Source organism: Schistocerca nitens, chromosome 8 (assembly GCF_023898315.1).
Source record: "Schistocerca nitens isolate TAMUIC-IGC-003100 chromosome 8, iqSchNite1.1, whole genome shotgun sequence".
In the NCBI taxonomy this organism is placed as follows: Eukaryota; Metazoa; Arthropoda; class Insecta; order Orthoptera; family Acrididae; genus Schistocerca; species Schistocerca nitens.
In genome coordinates, this window is record NC_064621.1 from 351,380,801 (window position 1) to 351,405,984 (window position 25,184).

General features: G+C 39.4%; 1 protein-coding gene across 5 annotated transcripts in view; it reads left to right on the forward strand.

Annotated features, from left to right (window-relative positions):
- The window catches only part of LOC126199367 (importin-11), a 195,930-nt gene that overhangs the window by 31,166 nt on the left and 139,580 nt on the right, over nt 1-25,184 (forward strand). For all 5 annotated transcript variants that reach the window (XM_049936261.1, XM_049936263.1, XM_049936260.1 and 2 more), the window contains exons 5-7: nt 13,226-13,457; nt 16,933-17,101; nt 17,457-17,723. In XM_049936261.1, the coding sequence (XP_049792218.1) occupies nt 13,226-13,457; nt 16,933-17,101; nt 17,457-17,723 (668 nt within the window). The remainder of the gene's footprint in view (nt 1-13,225; nt 13,458-16,932; nt 17,102-17,456; nt 17,724-25,184) is intronic.

Below are 25,184 nucleotides of genomic sequence, written 5' to 3' on the forward strand. Positions count from 1 at the left end.
AATGTGATAACTGCGGACTGTCATTCCACAACATAGTCCATGTGAACAACTACCTTTGTGTGTCAGTTGCATGGAACACCATCCTCTACATTCACTGGTTTGCCCAGTCTTCAGTATCTTCCTCCTCCGGCATCTACCGGTGACAGCCGTCCTGAGGTCGGAGGCCTGACGCCAGCTGATGGCTGAAGGAATTGCGACCTGTGGGGCCCAGGGCTGCCCAGTCTTCATCCATCCCCACACACATCACGAATAAGCCCACCCAAGAATCTTGATCACCAAAGGCTGTGAAGGTGAAAGACAAGAAGAAACAGGACAAGGCTACTCAAGTGATCCTGGAGGTGCCAGATCCATCACCTCATTTCCTCCTCTTCTGCAATTTGCTTTGCTCTACAAGGAAAGCACTTGACCAATGACCATTCCCCAATGCTTCATGGTTATTGTGCATTCTGTCAGAAATGTGCTGGCCATGAGAGGGCATCTGGTGAGGTCTGTACATTAGTTCACACCAGTGTGCTCTTTGAGTGGATTCCCCTTCATACCATGTTGGAAGCTACAGCAGTGAGAGCATAAATGACCTCAGTGATCTCCATTTGCAGCATTTACATACCTCTAGGCAAGCCACTTACTTACTGTACTTGGGGATTCCAATGAGCACCACCCCTTGTGGGGGAGTACCACTTTCTCTGGAAGAGGCCTTCTACTTGACCAGCTTCTTACTGATCATGATGTCTCTTTCCTCAGTGGTAGTACTCCCACCCATAGCACCTTTTCAGCTATCAATCTAGCAATCTCTTCTCCCCACACCCACCCTCCCAGTCTCGTGGCCCCACTGCATCGGTCACTGCATGGCTTCTTTGTGAATGTGACCACTTTCCAGTGACCCTGTCACTTCTTTGCCACTGCCAGGTGAACAGACTACCACATTGGGGGCTTCAAAGAGTTAACTGATAGTTGTATGCCTCTGTTGCTACCTTTGGCCCCTCTCTGTTGGGTTGTCTCTACCAGGTTGTGCAAGCTGTATCCGATGCAGTCACCCACACCATGGGAACTAACAAGGGCGGCTAGACAATGACACAAATCATCAAAAGGGTTACAGAATGTTACTCCCCTTTATCCACAAGCAGTTCCATGGATCGGTTGCAATGGTTACTGAGTGGTGCTGATGGAAGCCAGGTAGAAGAGTGCAGCCAGGCCATGAGTGGTCGTCCGACACGATTGTTGCGAGCCAACCGACGGGATGTTGGCCTGCTACCTGTAGTTGACACTGACTCTGGTATCTTCACTCTGTGCAGGGCCTCCTTGTGCAGCTCATAGCTTTTGCTGCTCGAACCTCATGACCACCTCCTGTTGTGACTCTACCGCCAATCCCCAAAGCTCATGCCTGCTCTTGGGCCAGTGAACCCCATCTATATATCAGCAAGCAAAGACCTTCTAAGGACACAACCCACAGATACCAGCTCTTCCTGGGGCTGCAAGAGGGATAGTCAATAATGCCCTTGAGCCAGTGGTACCAGACAGAACAGTTCACTAACTCAACAGCACCATGGCTCAACCTCCCCCTCTAAAACCTGAACAAGCCTCCCCCAGAGCTAAGAACCTCTCATTCCACTGGAATGTTCAATCTGATTTATATGAACCTGTATGAGCTTCCCCTTTACCGGGTCCCTGACCAAAAGATTGACCAGTTTTAAAATTTTGACAATGGATCGTGGACCTAGGAAACGCGGGGCAAGCTTCCCTAAGCATTTATCTGAGGAAGTCCACCCAGGAACATTCCTGATGTTGACGAGATCCCCTACCTTCCCTTGAAAGGGGCACTTGTTTCTACTATAGCGACAGACCTGACGATAATGAGCCTTCCTGATATTTGTCCAAGCTCGCCCCCATTTCTTCCTAAGAACCTCCGGAGTGATAGATGGAGGTAAAAGATCATTTGTCTCCCATAAATTGGATAGTGGGGAATGCATGGGATATGCGAGCATTAGGCAAGCTGGTGTTTCTTGGGATGCTTCATGTCGCGTGGAGTTAAACGCTAAGTTTAACCAGGGCAAAGTGGTATCTCACTTCCTGGGTGATTTATGGTGGTAAATAACCAACTCTGACTTCAAGTTGTGGTTAATCCTTTCGGCAAAGGAAGCCTGAGGATAATAAGGTGTGGTGGTAACATGTTTTATCCCATTGCCAAAACAGAATTGTCTAAACGACCTTGCCAGAAAGCCAGGAGCATTATCCGTAACAATGCTTGCAGTGGCCTAAACTACCTAAATATACTAGCAAGATGAGAGATGGTGATAAGAGCGGTCACACCCCGGCTAGGTATCAACCAAACGAACCTGAAGTTGGCGCCACCACTATGAGAATATACGAATTGCCCTTTTTTATGCATGGAAGTGGGCCCACATAATCAACAAACAATTTGTCCAACTGATGCTCTTCCCATTCCGATTGCAGTTACTTGGTTTTCCCTTCTTACAATCTCAGCATTCTTTGACTAAACCTCTAATGTCTTTATAAAGTGTCAGCCAGATCAGCTGCTCCTTGACCTTCTCTAAGGGTTTATAAAGACCTAAACGCCCTCCTACTGGAGAGTCGTGTAAGACCGGAATAACTAAGGTTCATGGGAGACAAATTCAAGCTTCCCCAGACCTACTCCTGCAGTTACACAGAATGCCTTTCTTCAGAAAATAGTATTGGATTCCTGTCCATCAAGTATTTGCTTCCTGAGGTCCCCCCCCCCCCCCCCCCCCAGTGGGTCTTCTTCTTGTTCAGTTTTCAAATTATTAAACAGTTTGGGTACCTAGGTACGAATCGTACATACTAGGTGACTCTGGTGTTTCCTCATCAAGCTCGTGCTGTTGGAACATCCTGCTAAGGGTGTCAACACCTGATTATCAGATCCCTTAATGTGCCAAACCTTAAAATGGGAAGCCAAAATGCGGACCGCACATCTTCCAATACGCCCTGTCTACCTAGGATGAGCTTGGACCCAACTAAGGGTTTGATTATCTGTTCTAGGTCATATTCACGATGTTAGAGATAGAACTAAAATTTTTCCAAGGCACATAACACAACTAATGCTTCACAGTCATATACCGAGTAATTTAGCTCAAGCCCCTCCGGACATCAGGAAGCAAATGCTAATGGAAGCCTGATATCTTGATCTACCTGTAAAAGAACTGCTGCCCCACCAGTAGTGCAATCATCAGTTTGGACCACAAATCTTTTCTTAAAATCAGGTGTGGCTAAAACCTGGGGGAGGGGGGCTGGCAATTGCAGTTTTGATTCCTTCAAAGGCTGCCTGCTGACTTTCAACCCAAATGAATTTCTCATTATTTCTGTGTAAAAAATTTTACGGAGTTGCAAGTTGCGCAAAGTTGGGACAAATCTGCGGAAATAATTAGCCATCCCTACAAATCGGGCAACCTCCTCCTTATTTCGTGGCTGCGAAAAATTCCTCAATTCCTTAGTGTTCTTGATCAATGCTAATTCTGTCCCAGGCACCAAGTGACCCAGAAATGACGCTTAGCCAAAGTTATCTTTGAGGGTTTCACAGTCATATCCGCGTCCCTGAGCCCGAATTGTACCTTCTGGATGTGCTCCAATTGCTTTTCAAAGGAGGCACTAAATATTACCACATTGTCTAAATAATTGAAGACACAATTAAACTTTATATCACCTAAAATTTTATCCAGTGTTGTTGTGGTCTTCAGTCCAGATACTGGTTTGATGCAGCTCTCCATGCTACTCTATCCTGTGCAAGCTTCTTCATCTCCCAGTACCTACTGCAAGCTACATCCTTCTGAATCTGCTTAGTGTATTCATCACTTGGTCTCCCTCTATGATTTTTATCCTCCACGCTGCCCTCCAATACTAAACCTCATGTTGCCTCAGAACATGTCCTATCAACCGATCCCATCTTGTAGTCAGGTTGTGCCACAAGTTCATTTTCTCCCCATTTCTATTCAGTACCACCTCATTAGTTATGTGATCTACCCACCTTATCTTGAGCATTCTTCTGTAGCACCACATTTCGAAAGCTTCTATTCCCTTCTTGTCTACACTGTTTATCATCCACATTTCACTTCCATACGTGGCTACACTCCATACAAATACTTTCAGAAACGACTGCCTGACAATTAAATCTATACTCGATGTTAACAAATTTTACTTCTTGAGAAATGTTTTCCTTGACATTGCCAGTCCACATTTTATATCCTCTCTGCTTCGACCACCGTCAGTTATTTTGCTCCCCAAATAGTAAAACTCCTTTACTACTTTAAGTGTCTCATTTCCTAATCTAATTCCCTCAGCAACACCCGACTTAATTTGACTACATACCATTATCCTCATTTTGCTTTTGTTGATGTTAATCTTATATTCTCCTTTCAAGACACTGTCTATCCCGTTCAACTACTCTTCCAGGTCCTTTGCTGTCTCTTGACAGAATTACAATGTCATCGGCGAACCTCAAATTTTTATTTTTTTCTCCATGGGTTTTAATTCCTACTCCGAATTTTTCTTTTGTTTCCTTTACTGCTTGCGCAATATACAGATTGAATAACATCTGGGATAAGCTACAACCCTGTCTCACTCCCTTCCCAACCACTGCTTCCCTTTCATGTCCCTCGACTCTTACAACTGCTATCTGCTTTCTGTACAAATTGTAAATAGCATTTCGCTCCCCATATTTACCCCTGCCACCTTCACAATTTGAAAGAGAGTATTCCAGTCAACATTGTGAGAAGCTTTCTCTAACTAGACGAATGCTAGAAATGTGTGTTTGCCTTTCCTTAATCTATCTTCTAAGATAAGTTGTAGAGTTAGTATTGTCTCACATATTCAAACATTTCCACATCTGTCGACACCTGCTTTCTTTGGGATTGGAATTATTATATTCTTCTTGAAGTCTGAGGGTATTTCGCCTGTCTCATACATCTTGCTCACCAGATGGTAAAGTTTTGTCAGGGCTGGCACTCCCAAGGCTATCAGTAGTTCTAATGGAATTTTGTCTACTGCCGGGGCTTTGTTTGGACTTGGGTCTTTCAGTGCTCTGTCAAACTCTTCACGCAGTATCATATCTCCCATTTGATCTTCATCTATGTCCTCTTCCCTTTCCATAATTTTGTCCCGAAGTACATCACCCTTGTATAGACCCTCTATATACTCCTTCCACCTTTCTGCTTTCCCTTCTTTGCATAGAACTGGGTTTCCATCTGAGCTCTTGGTATTCATACAAGTGGTTCTCTTTTCTCCAAAGGTCTCTTTAATTTTCCTGTAGGCAGTATCTATCTTACCCCTAGTGATATATGCCTCTACGTCCTTACGTTTGTCCTCTAGCCATCCCTGCTTAGCCATTTTACACTTCCTGTCGATCCCATTTTTGAGATGTTTGTATTCCTTTTTGCCTGCTTCATTTACTGCATTTTTATATTTTCTCCTTTCATCAGTTAAATTCAATATATCTTCTGTTACCCAATGGTTTCTACTAGCCCTTGTCTTTTTACCTACTTGATCCTCTGCTGCCTTCACTGTTTACCCAATAAACAGGATAATACTGCTGCACAGGTTGACAAACCAAATGGAACCTGGCTTAACTCATATAAATCCCAATCTGTGGCGAAAGCAGTGAGATACTTGGATTCCTGTGTTAAGGGTATCTGATAATAAGCCTGATTAAGTTCTAGGACCATAAGCCAAGATGATCCAGAAAACCAGGTGAAACAGTTGCGGAGATCAGGCAATGGCATCAGTTCCAAAAACACCTTTTTATTGAGAAGCCTGTAATCAACCACAGGTCAGAAATCCTGTCCCTGATCTAGGTACTATGAAAATGGGGGAAGCATGGTAGGGAGTGGATGGTCTTATGACTTTGTCTTTTAACAAGCCCTCAATTTTGTGCCACAGTATCTTTATCTTAGATGGTGACAAGCGATATGGAGACTGACGAACCAGCATGTCATCCATGACACAAATATGATATCTAATGACGTCTGTGACTCTCAACCTGTCACAAAGTATGTCAGGAAATTCTACCAAAAGCTCACTTAACTGTTTCTCTTGCTGATTAGAGAGGTGGTCTATCCAAAGCAGGCACCTGTTACTATTGGTGTCATGACCCATCTCCACATGAGCACATGAACAATGGGCTATTTGTATGTTGGGGGAAAATTTGAAATAAAAGACCCGGGTACCAAAATCTAACACTATACCGGTCTTACAGGTGAAATCATGCCCTAGAATTAAGTCAGGCACCAGTCCCTTAATTAATAAAAACTTGATAGGTCATGAAAATTCACACAAGGAAAGATTTCACCGCATTACCCCACACAGAAGTAACTCTTGGTCACTGGCCACCCGACATCTATCAATTGGCAGACGTACTGGAGATAATCTACGTAAGTGTCCATATTCAGTAAACCACTCGTAATTAAGGAGTGACACAGAGCTGCCTGAATCTAGTAACTCACACAATGATTCATGTCCTATAGCCACACAAACAAATGGTAAGGTATGCGTGGTGGCTGCCTATATATGAGTACACCACCCCTGTTTCAGAGGATGTGAACCCGCTCCCGCCTGGCGTCAGTTCTCAGTGCAAGGCGCCCTTGGAACTGGGCATCTTCGTACCAAATGGTCATGTGCGTCGCATCTAGAACAAGCCCCTGATTCTATTGATGCACATGCTCTACCTATTTTTGATGTCCTCCCATTAACACATTTCACTGGTTGTCGGCAAAAGACAAGTTCATAACAGAGTTAACAAGATTCTCTAACTCGCGAAGAGTGACCGTATGAGGAAAGAGTGTGATCCAAGACCTATCTTCAGGCCGAATACCTTCCAAGTCATTAGCAACTAAATTCGAATCAGGAACATCCATATGTAGTGCTAATACTGCCTCAGGAACCCACTCTACATATTTAAACAACGATTTGTCGGAGTCCTGCATGTGCTAATAACATCTACACTCTAGCTTTTGGCACATACGGTCTGATAACTTGACCTCTACGACCGATTGCCTCAGTTGCCTGATCGTCTTACCCTGCTGTAAGGTTTTGGATAGCAGATTACGTAAGCTACCTCTTGCTAATGGGTAGTGTGTGATAAATACTACATGATGGGGGATCCTTAATGCATGAGCATGCAACTAAAACTTAACTAGCAGCCACAATACCTGTTGTATATTTTCTATGGTTTCAATTGACAGTTCCTGAATACTAGTAAAGATACATCGTTGGGTTAGGGAGGTGGGCAAAATATTCCCCAGACCGATCACGTAGGCCTTGGGCGACTGATCACCTTCAGCTATTGGATTGTCAGAAACACATTCTGTGTTATTTGTATCAGCCCCACTTCCTAATTAAAAAGCTGCAGTTTGGATTTGCAAATCAAAAGAACTGACTGCCCAGGGCTCATTTCTAAAAGTTTAAGATCCTTTATTCTATTCCCCAGGTGGACTAATTGTGCATGAATGTGCTTCACCTGCCTAACGGTTGGTTGATTATTTTGGAGAAAGGAGAGCTTTTTTTGTAACTGATTTAATGCTACCATGACAATCTGTAAATTTTGGCTCACGTTGCCGATTGTGCTGACAGAAATGGATAGTGATGTTGACAGCGCTGCCCGTACATAGCCTGGCTGCCAGCTCCCCCACCATACCATGAACATTGTGTTGCCTAATGCTCAGTTCATACTTGAACTGATCCTGTTTTAGGTACGAAATACTGGGAAACTGATGTAGATCCATGGTGCGACTGTGGACAAAAGAGAATAATTAGACTATGTCCCAAAAGAATAAAGTACAAAATTTAGACTGAAGTAGGTTGTGTGAAATGAAACTCCTGACAACCTCCGCTGACGGGTCGAAAACCACGGTCTGGTACCAATGATACATGGTACTTACTGGAATTAAGGATAATGTGGAAGGGAGGAACCACCAATATAACTTTCTTTTCACACAACCTGTTCATTTAACAATATATAACCATAAAATTTTCTTTAACAAAATGAACAAATTTGCAAAATTCTTTTGACTTTAAACCTTAAATTGAATAAGCTTTTGCAAAAGAAAACTGAAGTGCTGTATTGCAAACCAGCAAACAATATGACAATGATTACAAGACAGCCGGACCAGCAGCCCACCCATTATCGGATGAAACCGCGGTGTTTACTACCGCACTAGACACAGTCTGTCTTATTAAATGCTCTTCTGCAACACATGAAAACTATACAAGCATCATTGATGAAAAGAGTGACTCGATTACTCAAAACAGATGACATAACTTTTAATTTGAAAGCTCTTTGTCGAAAGGTTTGGGGTTAAGATGGGCACCTGTGCTTAAAGGTTAAAAAGATTAGGAAACAATATGACAATGATAAGGCTTACTTCAAGGCAACCAACCTCTTAATTTAAATTGACAACCAAGGTGCGATTTGATCCCATCCTGTCCCTTCCGACAATTTTATTTTGACTAAAGCCCTGGTGACAGTTGGCTGTTAACATTCTCAAAGTTAAACTGATCGTCAGTTATTAAGACCGTTCTAAAGGAATGTCTTAAAACATTGCCTTTGAACACTTATTACAAGAGAACTCACTCATAATATACAGCTAAAATACACCAATAATGACCCGGTCTTTCAAACACAGTAATGAACAGCTTAGTACAGCAGGTTGTTCAGATCATAACTAATGACTGAGAAATGCAATTGCAATCAAAGAATTGGACTGGTTAACATCCAAATCTAACCACAAAGCCCCTCTTTTGTTTAACGGTAACCTGTGCCTTAGTACAATTATTCCGGCTGTATTTATGACCAAGAGCTGATTCATTAGAACATTAATGATTGGGTACGAACCAGAAAGGAAAGGCAATATAATCGCGGGACAGATTTTCAGATGGCAACTATTTTCTTAGTATAGTACTATGGTCTATATTTACGACCGAATAGCCAACCAAGTAAAACCCCGAGGGTCGGGTACAAACCAGAAAATAATGAGGGCAAGTAGATAATGACACTAATCACTACAAGGGTTACAGAATGTTACTCCCCTTTATCAGCAAGCAGTTCCATGAATCCATGGTGTGTCGCAGCAGTTACTGAGTGGTGCTGATGAAAGCCAGGTAGAAGAGAGCAGCCAGGCCACAAACAGTCGCCTGAAATGAATGTTGCCAATGTCGGCCTGCTGCTTGTAGTTGATGCTGACCCCGTTGAAGTACTCCAGTATTTTCGCTCTGTGCAGGGCCGCCTTGCACAGCTCGTGGCTTCAACTGTTCGGACCTCATGACCGCCTCTTGTTCTGACGCTACTGCCAATCCCCAAACTTGGTGCCTCCTCTCGGGCCAGCGAACCCCTTGTATATATCGGCAAGCAAAGAGCTTCTAAGGATACAACCCACAGATACCAACTCTTCCTCATAGGTATTGGTTATGGGGCTGCAAGAGGGATAGTCAATACTACACCAGAGCCAGTGACACTAGACATAAGTCTGCTAACTCAGTGACGTCACAGCTCACTGTGTGTGTGTGTGTGTGTGTGTGTGTGTGTGTGTGTGCTGCTGCTGCTGCTGCTGCTATGACTAGCACTAGGTCATTTTACATTACAATCAACCTTCTTCTTATACAGATTTATGGAGCAGAAACAAACTATGACAACAAACATTTTACATATAACACTAGATTTCTTCAGAGGGGGTTTGCTGATTATCTATTCTAGTGCACTGATGATAGTTGGGTAGCACAGAATGGACACAGTAAATTCTCTCTCTCTCTCTCTCTCTCTCTCTCTCTCTCTCTCTCTGTGTGTGTGTGTGTGTGTGTGTGTGTGTGTGTGTGTGTGTGTGTGTGTGTGTGTGTGTTGGTTTTTGTATTTCTGCAAGTAATTTTAAAAGTGTGCTAATGCATTTAAAAAACCCGTTTCTGTGATGTCTGTCTTAAGAAAAGGAGAGAACTGATTCCCGTTACCAGTGTTATCAGTTATTGATTAATGTCTTCTTGTCCCTATATAATTGTCAGTTTAGGCAGACTGTTCTGCTGAAATAAAACTGAAGTAATTTTGTCAAACATTTATCAGCTACTGTTTTCCTAGGTGCAGTTCACACTGAGGCGATGCAGTTCGTAGTAAGAAAGGTCGCATGACCTGACACTTATCAGTGCAACGCTCGCATTCCCACTGAGAGGATACAAGATGTGATGTGACATGATACATGATGTGACCTGCATCACGACAACAAGAAGATAGCACAAATCACATTTCTGGCTCAGTTGCAGTCATAAACACTTCTGGAGAGGACGTTATTGTGGCCTATCAATGTTTAAAGCTCAATTTGTATATCAGCAATTATTGTTCCAGAACCTTAAATAGGGTCTCCTCCATTTCAGTTTCAAATGAAGTAACTTTTAGAATATGATTAACATTTTACAGTCATCTTCCAAAGCCATAGGTTTATTATCTGAGTAAGAAACTGCAACAATGAAGATAATGAGTTAAAAATTATGGTACAAATTCCACAGCAAATTTGTATCTCTTTCTTTCATTTCCACTGCTATCTACCTTCATGTCAAGCTGGTCACATCTACCCTCAGACACGATTTCATAGTGTTATCCCACAGACAAGGGCTTTTCTCAACAAGCTGGTTGAAAGATGGCAGCTTCGAACAGTTGTCTTGTGTGAACAACATGTTGACTATATGCAGCACAGAAAGGCAGGCACAGGTCAAGACGTCTTTCCAGATTGAAAGCACATGTGCTAGTGAATACTTTGGTTTGTATTGGCAGCAACAGGAGAGAGCTCCACATAGCGTGGCACGCGGTTGTAGCATCGAGCGTGCTGTTTCGTAGCTAATTGTGGCCAAAGACAAAATGTATCACATATTTACTCAAGACTGGAAAGAGATCCAGCTTTCCCTTGGGCACAACCGGGAGATCCGGGAAAAATCCGGGAATTTTTTCATTCGGGAGAAAACCGGGAAAAAACCGGGAATATTTTAGAATTCCGGGAATTTTTCATTGTTTTCAGTTAAATTTTTGTAATTTTGACTGGTAAGAACCGATACACTAACAAAGAATATTACTATATGCCACTACTGCAGAATAATACTTCAGCAATAAAACATGAAGGAGTGAAAAAACGAAAATAAAACTTAGACTGCAAAGTAAATGTGGCATATACATCAACAAAACAAAGTGCTCATACAAGGGTCTGCCAACAGCAAAATTTGTCAAAGGCTTTAGGAAGAATATGCAATGTTTCTTAACAACAAATTGCCTCCGATGAGCATGACGTCACAACTTTTTACATTAGATTCGTTTTAGCAGTTACAAGTGGAATCATGCGCATGCGCAGTTGACTAGTACCTTCTCCCGCTTATGGCTACAGAAATGTGGCTGTTGGCTGTGTAAGCAGCCGCAGGTTCGAATGTCTTGTTTCTTTTATGACCTAATGTAAGGTCTTTTAATTTTTTACACTTACGAACATACGGCTCCCTACGACATCATAGCTGCGGAAGCGCGGTGACGCCTGTCATCTGGCACTCTCTGGCAACTGCAGAAAAAAACCTATTTCTAACAGGTGGTGGGAAAATATTCTGAATGGTGGTTTGAAAAGCGTTATTATCAAAGAAAATTTCCTTTTACACAAGTTGAACTACGTACGAGAATGTACGATGAATTTCTTAAATCAGAGAGCGTTTGACTCTCATTTAAAAATAAACTCTTCGATGACGAGCCATTTAGATGAATTTCGAGCCCAGAAGATCTGACATTTATATCGTTATTAAAAATTTTAATGGCACATTTGTGTGATATATCTTAAATTGTAATACGCGCATAAAAGACCAACATTATATGTGAAAGCTTAGCTTCTCTTCCAGCGTATTAATCTTATAGACCAATATTATAAGTGAAAGCTTTACTTTTCTTGTAGCAACACTATGTATATTAATTTAAACCATTAACTTATTCTATTTGTGTGTTTGTGCTGCTTAACAGTGATGTTGCTTTGGCTGACTTCATCACGTGTCATAAGCTCTGAATACCTGGTATCATCTGCTGGCGAAAATCACATGACATGAACTATGACTGGCTTACAAAAGCGCATCGCAATCTTGATTTCAATGCTTCGGAAAGTAACATGCACTGTTTGGTGGAATTCGAATTTATACTTTCGTAATACGAAAATATGTAGCGTACATGTTGCTGCACATCAAAGATCTTTCCAAAACGTTTTTTCCCCCTGTGTTTTGTTTTCCAAAGCGCCAGGAAATTCTACGCCCGTGTATAAAACCACAACCATTCAAAGGATGGATAAGTTATACATTTCCGAGAGAAAATGTACTCTCAGTTAACAGGGAAAAACTATGTTTTCATCCGGGAGAAAATGTATTTTTAACCGGGAAATCCGGGAGAAATCCAGGAATTTTTTGTCTTTGTCCGCTTATACCCTGGAAAAGCAATTTGGATACTTTAGCTACATTTCTTCTGCAGCAATGTATGCCATAAAATGCATCAACCACAAATGCCAGTGACTATATTTTTCTCCGCAAACTTTTCAAAATATGCGTGGTGCTGTATTTTACGTTGAAGTATCAAATTAACTGCTGGCAGTAAGGAGAAGAAAACACAGTTCATTGTGATGTGTGACTATAAGATGCTGAAAGATAATATTTTTTTTACTGACTAGTTTGCTCAAAATTGAATGTGAGAGACTGCTTAGCAGAGAACACATGATCCCAAATCAATGATTTTTATTTTTTCGTGCAAAAAGTATTAGCTCTAACACAAACTAACTACAGAGGTGGATGTAGCTTTGCTTCATCTACATCATTTTTTTTTAGGCCAAGCAGATAACTTGAAAGTTCACTCCCTATTTAATATACATTATTAATGGCAGGGAGCGATCAGCACTCTGAGTTGAGTTGCACCAGGTGTGATACAGTAGAGATACATATTGGTTTCGTATTGCTGTCATTCCAGAGCGAACCAGTTCAGTTGCTTCCATTATGTTTCTGTATACTCTGCCAGCACATGTTGCTTTAGTGTTGTAGCACATATTGTATCGCCTCAGCTTTAAAACTATTCTGTGAACCTACGTAGGTCAAACTTAGTGTTATAAGTAGTATTTCACACAGAGAAGGATGAATGTCAGATAAATTTGATAATATTTTTGCTTTACTTTTGAGTAAATAATAGCACTGTTTATATTAATTATGGTGTTATTTGCTGCATCAGGTTTGACTGTCCTCGTGAGTGGCCTGACTTGGTGCCAGTACTTCTATCTGAAGCTAAGAGTCAAGTGCCTATTGTCCAGCAACGTTCTCTTCTTTACTTGCATCATGTTATTAAGTCACTTTCCTCAAAACGATTAGCTGGTGACCGCAGACTTTTTCAAGAACTTACAGGAAATGTGTTTGGTTTTGTTTTACATCTTTGGAACACACATCTAGAGCAGTTTTTACAAGAGGTATGTGCATGAAAAAATTGGTACATTACAGTTTTTTAGCATATCTGTGATTCATGTACACATTCATACATTATAGTGGATATTTATGTTTTGCCCCAAGATAGTATGTGCCTCATGAAGAATCTTATAAGGAAAATTGTCACACCATAACTATGCAAGGACAGAGCTTCAAAAACAAAAAATAGTGTAAACACAAATAATAATAATAATAATAATAATAATAATAATAATAATAATAGTTGAACTAGTAGTAGTAGTAGTAGTAGTAGTAGCAGTAGCAGTAGCAGTATGAGCTATCTCCATTACTTTCCAGCTGTGCCCTTCAGAAAGTGATACAGAAATAGCACAACAGAAATCAATCCTCAGAATTGATCAGCCAATCATGTCAGGCCTATGCAAGTTATCTGTAGACTGCCTTGCATTTACAGGCAGTTTAGCAGTCTTAATTTACAACATTTTATGTGTCCAAAATCAGATTGGACTCTTGGAAGAAACTGCAGAAAAAGTTGTTCTTCAGGTATCTTTTGAAAAGAGCGATTACTGTTACCTGCAACAAACAAGCAAAAATTAACACATTCTACGATTTAAATATATTAGTGAAACCGTTAAGAAGCATGAAATCAAAACAAAAGAAAATGATATTAGATGTCAAAAGAGGAAACTGCATACTGACTTATCCAAAATATCTACAACAAGACGTGTCTCAAAGCACACAAAATATTACAATACAGTAATTAAATGATAATTCCTCTGTGGATGAGAAACACTAATTTGGACAGGAAAACAGACATTGAAAACATTGAGGAAAAGGTGCACAAAATCGTAAGAGAAGTACTAGGCCCAAAAGTTGTAGACGATCAATACATAAATACCCAAAGTTTCTTTAGAAAATGCAGGGTATGACTGTATAGACCCATTAAAAGAATAAACCCTGACAGACTTAAAAAACAAATAGCCGAATTCTTTGACAATAGGAGTAAGGCCAAAACAAACACGATGAAATGAATTGGCAGGATAAAAACTGATCTGAAATTGTAGGAATTATACCAGATGATGTCTAAAACCACAAAATCTTCAGATCCAAAATCACAAATGGCAAGTAGACCAAGAGGAAAAACCAAAGAAGACTAGAGCAACATGGTCTGAAGAAAGAAAGGAGGAAGCCCAATGGAATAGAATGAAAGAAATATGGACACGAAGACAACTGTCCACCTTTAAGTACTTAATTTTGGGCTTATTTGCTAATAATAAAATAATATAATAATAAAGTCCTGGATGGAATATGGATAAAGAAAGGAATGAAGGTAAACTCATGATACATTTGAGTCATTGAGAGGTTGGTCCATGCAAAATGACACTAAAAATGTTGCTAAGCATTTGGATGATGTCCTTCAGGTAACTAGTACAGAATACACACATGCCTAGCTAGTTCAGCTAAAATGTACTGACAAGGAGCTTGACCGGCATGAGGGATTGTATTGTATGGAGTGGGTGAGAGAGAAAGGAGACAGGAAGGACTGGTTGGAGGTGAGAGGGGGTGACAGTTGGGAAAGAGAAGCAGAAAGTACTTGGAAATGAATAGAAGTAACAAATAGTGCATTTGTACTAAAATATACATACAATCAAATTTTAATAAATGATTTTGGTGTTTGTTTGTTCTCAAAAGAAACAGAAAAAAGTATGTATGAACCACTACTAATTGTACAGCAACTAATTCATATGTTATTTGTGATATTTAGTTACCTGTGCCGCACATTTCTCTTAACGATTTTCAAAGCTGTTCTCTGTTTTGTACAGAATAACTATAGCTACAAAATTAATCTCCTCTATCTAAAATCTTGAAATACTGTCTGTTGCTTTTCTTTACATACAGGGGGATTGTTGTTCTTACATAAAAATAAACATACATTTATCAAACAATAGAAATTTCAGACAGGAATATCAATAATGTAGGAAAAGACACCATAAAGAAGACACGTCAAGTTGTAGTCAGTCACAGTTAAGAGAGACTCAGTTGTATCTTTCGGCCACAGCCTTCATCAGTAAAAAACACACACACACACACACACACACAAACGACAAAGGCTGTGGCTGAAAACTATATGTGAGTGTCTTTTAATTGTGCCTGTCTGCAACTTGATGTGTGTTCTTTATGGTAAGTAGCAATCTGTCTTTTTACATTGTTGTAAACATACGCTTAACTCTTTTCCATTTTGACTACAACTACAGCACTTACCACAGAGAGAATTTTAAACTCCCAACTGTTACAACTCTATTTCAAAACATCAGAGTATATGGGATTAAAAATTTACAGTGAAATAAAAGGCAGTAATATATTTAACATGAGTTAGGTTCACTGGAAAGATGACTGTATACCCATCTGGGGTAAAAGTGTTACTGTTTTGTTGAAGAACTTCTTAAGGACAGTTTTACAGTCTGAACAGGGAAATTATACATTTACTTTTGTATACTGGAAACAACAGAATGTAATTGTGTAGCTGTACCCCAGAAATATATAAAAAATAATGTAAAAATCCCGATATGTCTTTAGTATATTAAATCAACAAAGATTCGAAATTATTTGTTATGCGATAAATAAATCTTTCTACCTATCTACCACCCTCCCTTCCCTTTGATATTCAGTTTCAAAACAACATTGGAAAATTGTTTATTGTGATGCGTGTTTTGTGCACTGCTTGTTCTCCATCAGTGGTAAAATAATAAAAATTCATAGTAGGCAAACCTCTTCTGAACCAGTTTGGAAATACTTTCGTATGATTCCACTAAGACTGGATGTGTGTTTTGCAGATGGGTTAGATTATTATCTAGTGAAACTTGAAATTCTGGTCATCCCACATATAAATTATTACCATTTCTATTCTCACTCTTGGCATGGGTAGTTGGCCATCCAGCACAATAAAATTCACTTTTGGTAATGGTTCTGGGGTTCTGGCAAATATCGACATTTTATAGCAATGTAGGAGTAAAAACTCATCTTTACCATTCAGATACTTGTAGTTATTTGTGACTTGACAAAGTCTGTAGAAGAATGCGTTCCAGATGTAACCTTAAATTTAACTCATAAGGGACGTGATTGGTACATAGTAAAGACTGATCTTGCAAAACAAGGAGTTCTGTTAACTGTTCATTATATGTTATGCAAGACACCTTTTCAGGACATAAAATGGTGCCAACTACTTAAATATTCATATGCAGTACAGAAGCAGAAAACTTGCTGCTGACAATTCTGATATGTAATAAAACAAGTTTTGCCATCTGAAGATGGGCGTAATAGATCAGACCAGTCTTGGCAGTGAAATAAAAATATTTGTAGTTGGTTGTGATCTCCAACAACATGAGCTAGGTTCTTTGGTTATTCCATCTGTTTGTGCATTAAACCTTAGTAGGTGTCGTTCTTACCATCTATGGGTGTTTTATTTCAAATTTGGTATAACCATAAATTCTTTATTTTCAGGCATCACAGGGGAAAGAGGATATGCTAAATGCTTTAGAAAAAGCCCTATTCTGTCTCCGAATTTTACGTAAACTAGCGTTGTATGGATTCAAGAAACCTCATGAATCATCTGAATGTTTCCTCTTTCTCAACATGGTGTTTGACAGGGCCAAAACTATGCTGGAATGTCGTAAGTAAAACCCTTTTCTGTCTTAATATGTTACAAGCAGCTTTCCACTTTTGGTGCTGGGTGAGAATGGTGAATCACCACATGAAGTCATGTAGATTGCACTTGAAACTGAAGTAGTTTGTAGGCCTTTTTCATTGAAATATTATAAAATGATTTGATACTTCTTTGCTTTTTTCCTTTTATTTTCATCCAATCATTTCAGCTGTCTTCCTTGCTACCTCCTGTGTCCTACATCCATATGACAATGTAACTAAGTATATGCTTCTTACATACAAGTTCATACAAGTTACTATAAATTGTAGTATATCAGTTTCATTATTTTTAATTACAAATTATCTTCATTTTTATCCCACAGGAAAGACACTGCTGCAGAAAAGGATAGGCCCTGTTGAAACAGTAGAAAAATTCATTATTCATCTCTCTAAAGTTCTGATGTCAGTTCTAGAACACCATCCATTTTCTTATGTTGAACTTATTCGACCCTCTTTGGAGCTTTGTGTATATTATGCCTTTACACCAGCTGGTGAACCTTTACTGTTTGAAAGGTTTCTTATACATTGCCTGAATATAATAAAGGGTATTCTCATGTGTGCTGAGTACAAACCTGCAAAAATAGAGGAAGGTAAGTGTTTAGTTTTGTCTCAAGTACTTTATTCTTAAATTTCTTGAATTATGTTCACTGTTCATTGGTTAACTGTTGTATTTGATAGGCTTTGTATACTGTTACTTTCAGAACAGGTTTTTGTGTCTGTGCATTTGGGGGGGAGGGGGGGGGAGGGCAAATCTTATAGCATATTTCATGCGGAGAATATGTACACATGTACAAAAGAGGTAAATGCAAGAAACAGGTACAGAGGTAATATGAGAAGTGATAAGAGAATTGTATGAAGGAAAACGGTGAAGCATTGAGAGTAAGAGTAAAGATGATCTAATTTGGAGTTGAAAAGTAACGGTTATATGAGGCTGGTAGGGGTTCAGTAGAAGGAAGGATGTGGACACCACAGAGGGTCTTGAGGAACATTAATAGGGACTGAGACTCTGTGACATAACAAGCTATGTCGAGTGTGGAAGGGTGTGCATAACACGCCATGTGTGTGATGTCAATATTTTGACCGGAGATGTCACTGAAATGGTTTGAATAAAGAGACCAGCCAGGTACCGCAGGAGGCCACAAGGTCCATACATATTGGAGATAACTGTGTGGTGAGCACAGGATACTTCTCCCCCCCCCCCCCCCCCCCAATGGCAAGTATGAGTGTACCAATGGGATTTTATATTTAACATTGAGGATGGAAGAAAGTCACCAATTTGAGAATTTGTATGGATCATCACCAATGACAGTTGAGCTATGATAAAACAAAGTACACCATTAAAAGAAAATTTCAAGCACGTATTAGTAGTACAAATGGCTAATTAATGCAGGAAGAATCTACAAGCTATTTTTATTTTAAGATGTATAATTGGGTATTTTAATAAAAAGTGGCGAATATCTGAATGTCTGGTAAACAAAAATTGTTACTGTGACCAGTGGAATGTCCAATGTATAGTGTTTCTTAAGTGCTATTGAAGTATGTTGCTATGTCTGTGCAGCACTAATGTAATGGAGCTACAGAAGCAGTCCACTGCTGCTGAATTTTTGTTCATTAATTTATAAGTAATAAAAAATACACATGCAGAGCATGCAATAAGATCAATCTTTACATTTATAAATTTATATTGGTTTGATATTATAATTATTGACACTAGAAACCTTATAAAGATAATTATTTTAATTAAGGTGAAACAGTGTCAGGTAGGTAAATTCGAAATGCATCACAGCAGACATATGAAAACTCATTTCAGAATATCATATTTTGTATCTGTCTACTGTTAACTATAAACAAATTTATTGTGTTGCTAACTGAGAACTCCTGCTTAAGCAATTACTAAAATGCTTATAGAGCAAGAATATTTCCAAGAAGAGTTGCCTTTCACTTCATGCATTTTATTCTGTCAATACCAACCTATTTCACACTACCATTCTTTTCCCTCCGCTTCATCTCATACTAATTATTTATACTGTTCCTGCTTCGTATACCTTTCCCTCATTGCTCAGTCCCCCAGTCTGCTTTGCAGTCACATTTTTAGTCATTCCCTATTAGAACAGGGTTACAAATATGTTGTTTGGAAGTGTTCCTCTTCTGCCCTTAATACTGCTGCAGTGTATATAAGTTGGGGATCGTTTTTACGAAGATGTATTATACCTGTAGATTATCAGAAGTGTGTGACCACTTATGACTTCCACAATACTACAATAAACAGTTACGTTAGTTAACTCTACAGGCCAATATTTGCTCTCTGCTTGTTACTAAAGAAATACGTAATTATTAATTGCTAGTGCATTGAACTATTATTGCTTGTTTACATAATGTAACAGGATCTCAATTACCACTTTCATCCCACCAGATACTTATCTGTAGCCTTAATGGGTTAAATAGCGCAGTAAACTCGAATAACTGCTTCACAGTGAGGACTTACACAGTCAATCGTTTTGCAAAACAATAGTAAAATATGACATTTAAACAAATGTATTTGAAGTGTGAAGAACAACAAATGAAACTTGCGTTGGGTGTTTACCACGCTTCATTAGTTAAGGTGCCAAATGACGCAATATGAACAACGGAGAGAAGATTGTATGAACAGTCCAAGACATCTTCAACCTTCCATCAGGCACTGAGTTTCAACAGGATCAGCGCATTTTATCAGATTGATCAGATTACTTATTTGCATGCTTTTTAAATTATATTTCACTAATTAAACATGTTATAAATGATACATATCAGTACAGAAAGACAATAGTCACATAAGATCATAGCAACAATAGAAATAAAAATCATTACATTGTCTCATCATCACTGCAGAGCAGTGATAAAAAAATGGTTAATTTTTATGTAGTCAAAGCAAGAAGTTTCCATGTACATCAACCAGATTGGCTTTTGACAAATTTTGCAACAATATTCTACAAGTATTTTCTTTACTGTGCAAGTATTACACCTTTTCCGCTTGACCCCAGTTCTACCTTCTTCTTCTTCTTCTAGAATATTTATGAAGTAGTTCACTTATCCAGTGTTCATTTACAGGCTTTCTTGAAGCCAAAAAGTTCACTGTGGGCCGCCCTTCCTTTACTGGTGCCAATCTCTTGCTTGCTTTTCCTCATTGTCCCAGAAGGAAGAAAGATTTTCCTTCCTAACCCTTTTATCAAACCAATAGTGGTTTGCCATCATGTTTTGACCTAACTGATAAATATATTCACACATTCATAGAATATCATCAGACGACTTGTCGCTCGCCTGATATAATACTGTAGTTGCAACAGCATAAATCTCCAAATTATACCGGCAAAATAGCTGAGCCTCCAGAAGAGCATATATCTTAATGACATATTAGTTTGGTTTTGTAGTTATGTATTAGCAAAAGCGGCATCTTCCATACAATCATACCAGTTTCTCATGTGCTATAATATTTTCTCTGAAAGAAAAGGACTTTTGACAGTTCTATACAAATATAGAAAATATTTCCCAAATTGTTGGATGTTGTCTGATTGTCTCCTTTCATCGTGAGTGCCACGATAGTCAAATCTAAATCACTGCATGATGAAGGTGAACATTTTATTTTCATTATGAGGCAAAATTTTTCAATTCCACCCCCCTTCAGTTCCTCACAGGTCCTCTAAGCTTTGTCTGTTACTTTTATTGATACTAGCTAAATGTAAGTGACCAACAAAGGCTTTGAGTTCAATAACATGTGTTTTTACCTTTCTTCCTTACTGGTATGAAGCATTGATGCTCTGATTAATATACAGAACTGTAATCGACAGAAATCATCTTCTACAAGGCAGTTCCACAGTTCCAACATTCAAAGGCATTCTCCCTGCTTTCGTTGCACCTGAAGGTTCAGATAACTTTTGAATAATATTGTAGGCCCTGAAATGTACTCTTTGTGATGGTGGAACTTCATTCCACTTTGTTTCTTTATTCTCCTCTTCTTTGCACTTTCCATTGCTACAGGTTTGGCAATGTTACATTGGCAGTGTTTGTACGTGACAGTTTAGTGGTCTGTTGCTGCCAGTCCTCCACAGTACAGAATTCATGTATGGCACCTGTTTACATCTAGAGTAAATATCATGCACAAATGTGAGAATGTTTCCTGAATGTTTACATAGTTTGTATCTCAGGTGCGACGTGGGTACCAGCTAGTATTAATTTAGTTGGATGTGGGAAGCAGTCCAAAAACCACATCCAAGCTGGCCAGCTCACCGTCCTGCATTGTTAATCTGCAAGACAGATTCGGTGTGGGACTAGCTTGCCTCCCTGAACCCTGAAAGTCGTGCATTAATGCACTTGGCTGTCTGAGCAGATTCCATGAGGATCCTCTGTTAAATCAGTAGACAGAATTTTACTTTCAAATTCGTTGAGTGCTCTACACGTAGCTCTCCTTACAGTAATTTTGGTGTTGTTGAGCTTTTGTTTGTCTGTGACACATTGACTACATTGAAATTTGCAGTGAAGCTCTCTTTGCTTTCTTAGCACTTTTCTAGCATGGTTATTGAACCACAGCAGGTCTTTTCCATCCCTCAGAACTTTACTCATCACATACCTATTGAAAGCATCTTCTTGCCAAACTTCAAGTTCGTCGTCACAGTCTTTGCCATCATCATCTTCAAAATCCTCTTGAACTTCATTACATTTTCTTCAAACAACGCCTTTTGAATTGGAGGAAAGACAGACAATGGCTGGTTGTGGACATTGAAATAAATTAATGGGAAAGTTGAAAATTGGTGCCTAACCCAGACTCGAACCTGGATTTACCGCTTCTCATGATTGATCTGGCTTGAGGATGAGAACGCCCTATCCACATTCCTCCAGATCCTCAACACCTCCTGCCCCGTTCACTTCATCTGGTCCTCCTCAAACAAACAAGCCACCTTCCTCTATGTTGACCTCCACATCAAAGATAGCTAATCAGAAACAGATTTCCCATGCCTTACCTGTCCAATCACCTGCCAACTCTGAGTCCACCTCTGGCCACAAAGCAGCACTCCCATAATGGCTCGGTACCACCCAAGACTGGAGCAACTGCATCACATTCTCCGACGTGGTTTCAATTACCTTTTGTCATGCGCAGAAATGATTAATATCTTACCCACTATCCTTCCTACCCCTCCCATAGGGGGATCCACTGCCCACCAAATCTATGCAATATCCTCGTCCATCCCTCCTCAACCACTGCTCCCACCCCCTCGCCTCATGGCACATATCCCAGTAACAGACCTAGATCCCATAGTGCTCAGAGCCATTTGAACAGACCTAGATGCAAGACCAGTCCCATACATCCTCCCCCCATCTACTATATATATATATATATATATATATATATATATATATATATATATATATATATATATATATTCTCATGATACAGATCTTTAAACAAAAATTGAATACACAACAATCTTGCTGTTTTGTTTTCTTCCTCACAGACAGTTTTCACAAAAAATGGGAAAGTGATATCTACGGCTTATCAGCTTATTATTAGAGTACTACTACAGAATCTAAATTTGCAATAACAATAAAAGAATGGTTTAAACACCCTGCTATCTTAATTAAAACTGACTGTGAGGAACAAAATAAAACCACACATTTTCAGAGCAGAGCAAGTGCTGCATTTTATTTCTCAGTTGTAACATAATACCTGTTCATTTTGTTTAAAAAAATATGTTGCCCATGTCCACCTGAATGTTTGTTAGAGTATCATGTAAAAATTTGAAGTAAATTGATTGAGAACATTTTGAAATTTTTGGTAACAATGCTAAACATCATCCTATCTTTCATATAATGGTATACATATGAAATATGTAGTCTATGTCTGTCCAAACATTTATTAAAGTATTGTGTCAAAATGTGAAGTAAATTGGTTAAGATCTCAAGATTTTTGCTAATAGTGTGTGTGTGTGTGTGTGTGTGTGTGTGTGTGTGTGTAGCCTATGTTCATCTGAAGTAAATTGGTCAACTATTTTTTAATATATTTGGTAACATCATTAAACGATGACCTGTCTTTATGTAATCGCATAGATATAACAGTAGTACTCTAGAAGTAATATCAGATGAAATGTATAAACCATTAAAGGTATGAAGAAAATCAATGTTCCTGGAGATCATGCCATTTTGGTAGGAATTGTTAAAGCAGCAGACAAGTTAATAGAAAAGTATTAGGTCTACAACTATGCTTCTGCCATTTTTTCTCAAAGTTCAAGGCTTATTGTGAAAATCTTACAATTAAAAGTATTGACAATCACTGGCCACTGCTTTCCCTCATCTTTGGGATAGCATACCAATACTGCGGCAGAAGAACTGGGTGTCTTTTGAGGAGATCCAATTTTGCACTAGTTCTTATTACCAGAAGTGCTGGTCAGCCAGGCCATGTGCCATTGTAAAAGATGGTAGTCAGAAGGAACAGTGTTTGGAGAATTTGGTGATTGGGGTAGAATTTCCATTTCAATATTTCTAAGTATGTTTGGATTGGTTTTGCAATGTGGGGTCATAATGATCTCCTGTGTGCCTCCAAAAGCCTTCTCTCTTCCACCATCATCATGGTCTTAGACTTCAAAATCACCATTATTAAAGCATTGAAACCATTCTCTGCAGTCTTTCAGTAATAGTTGCTTCACCATAGGTCTTACCCAGTATTTTATGAGCCTCAGCTCCAGATTTCTTCAGGTCAAAAAAGAAAATTAAAACTTCTCACAAATGAGGAGAACTGAGGTCATAATTTGACATATTCAATTATGAATAACTTTATGATGCAATCACAAATCAATTAATATTTTGATGGTATTATATTTACAAATGCATAAGCTTATTTTACGACTCCTGTGACCTATGACTTACCATCTTCACCACTACTGCCATGTATTGCAAAATGCCAAAGCAAAGTTGTAGATCTAATAATTTGCTAAAATTATTTAGAAAATGTTTATGGGAGCAGACAGTTTCACATAACTGTAACAATTCTGCAATAGTTCTACCTCACAAAAAGGAGAAAAAGCCTTACAGACCTATCAGCCTCTCCATGATATACAAGATATTCAGCAAAATCATATCAGACCCAACAGAAAAAAAATACTGCATTATGACGAAGCAAAGGAACCAGTTGGCTGTAGAAGTATGTACAGTACAGTGGACCATTTGCAACCATTATAGAGTGAAGCAATGGTATGAATTACCACTTCATCTGTAATTTGTAGATTATGAGAAAGCCTTTTCACTCGTTTTTCACATTAATGGAACATATCTGAACCATCTTCAGTTGCTGAGGACTTACTAATGCTTGCATGTGGCACAGAAAAACTTCAACCACGAATGGAAGATCATGATCAAGAAAGACTGAAAATAGGCCCAAAAATCAGTTACAGTATGACAAAGATATTGTATGAGCAACATACTACAAAGACAAACAATGGGAAATCCATGAAGGAATAATGACAATAATATGAAAAGGATAGATTGATACTCACCATATAGCAGATATTGTGAGTCACAGACAGGTATAAGAAAAAGACTGTCAAACAAGTAAACTTTTGGTCACAAGGCCTTCTATTGGATTAGACAACACACATGCACGCACAGGCACACACACGACCTCGTCTCTGGCTGCCGAGGCCAGACTGCAAGCACCTGCGCATAATGGGAGAAGCAGTCTTGGTGGTGGGGGCAAGGAAGCGGCTGAGTAGGTAGGGTGAGCGACAGCAGGGTGGGGAGGAGGATGATAAAGTGCTGCTTGTGGGAGCATACAGGGATGACGTGAAGAGAGTGTAGGGCAGATAGGTGCAGTTGGGAGGTTAGGTGGGGATGAGGGGAAGGGTGGGCTGGGAAGCAGTCATTAAAATGAAACTATTGTGTTAGACAGTGTGCTCAGCAACTGGGTGGTCCAGCTGTTTCTTGGCCACAGGATGTCGGTGACCATTCATGCAAGCAGACTACCTGTTGGTTGTCACGCTCACATAGGCTGCAGCATAGTGGTTGCAGCTTAGCTTGTAGGTCACATG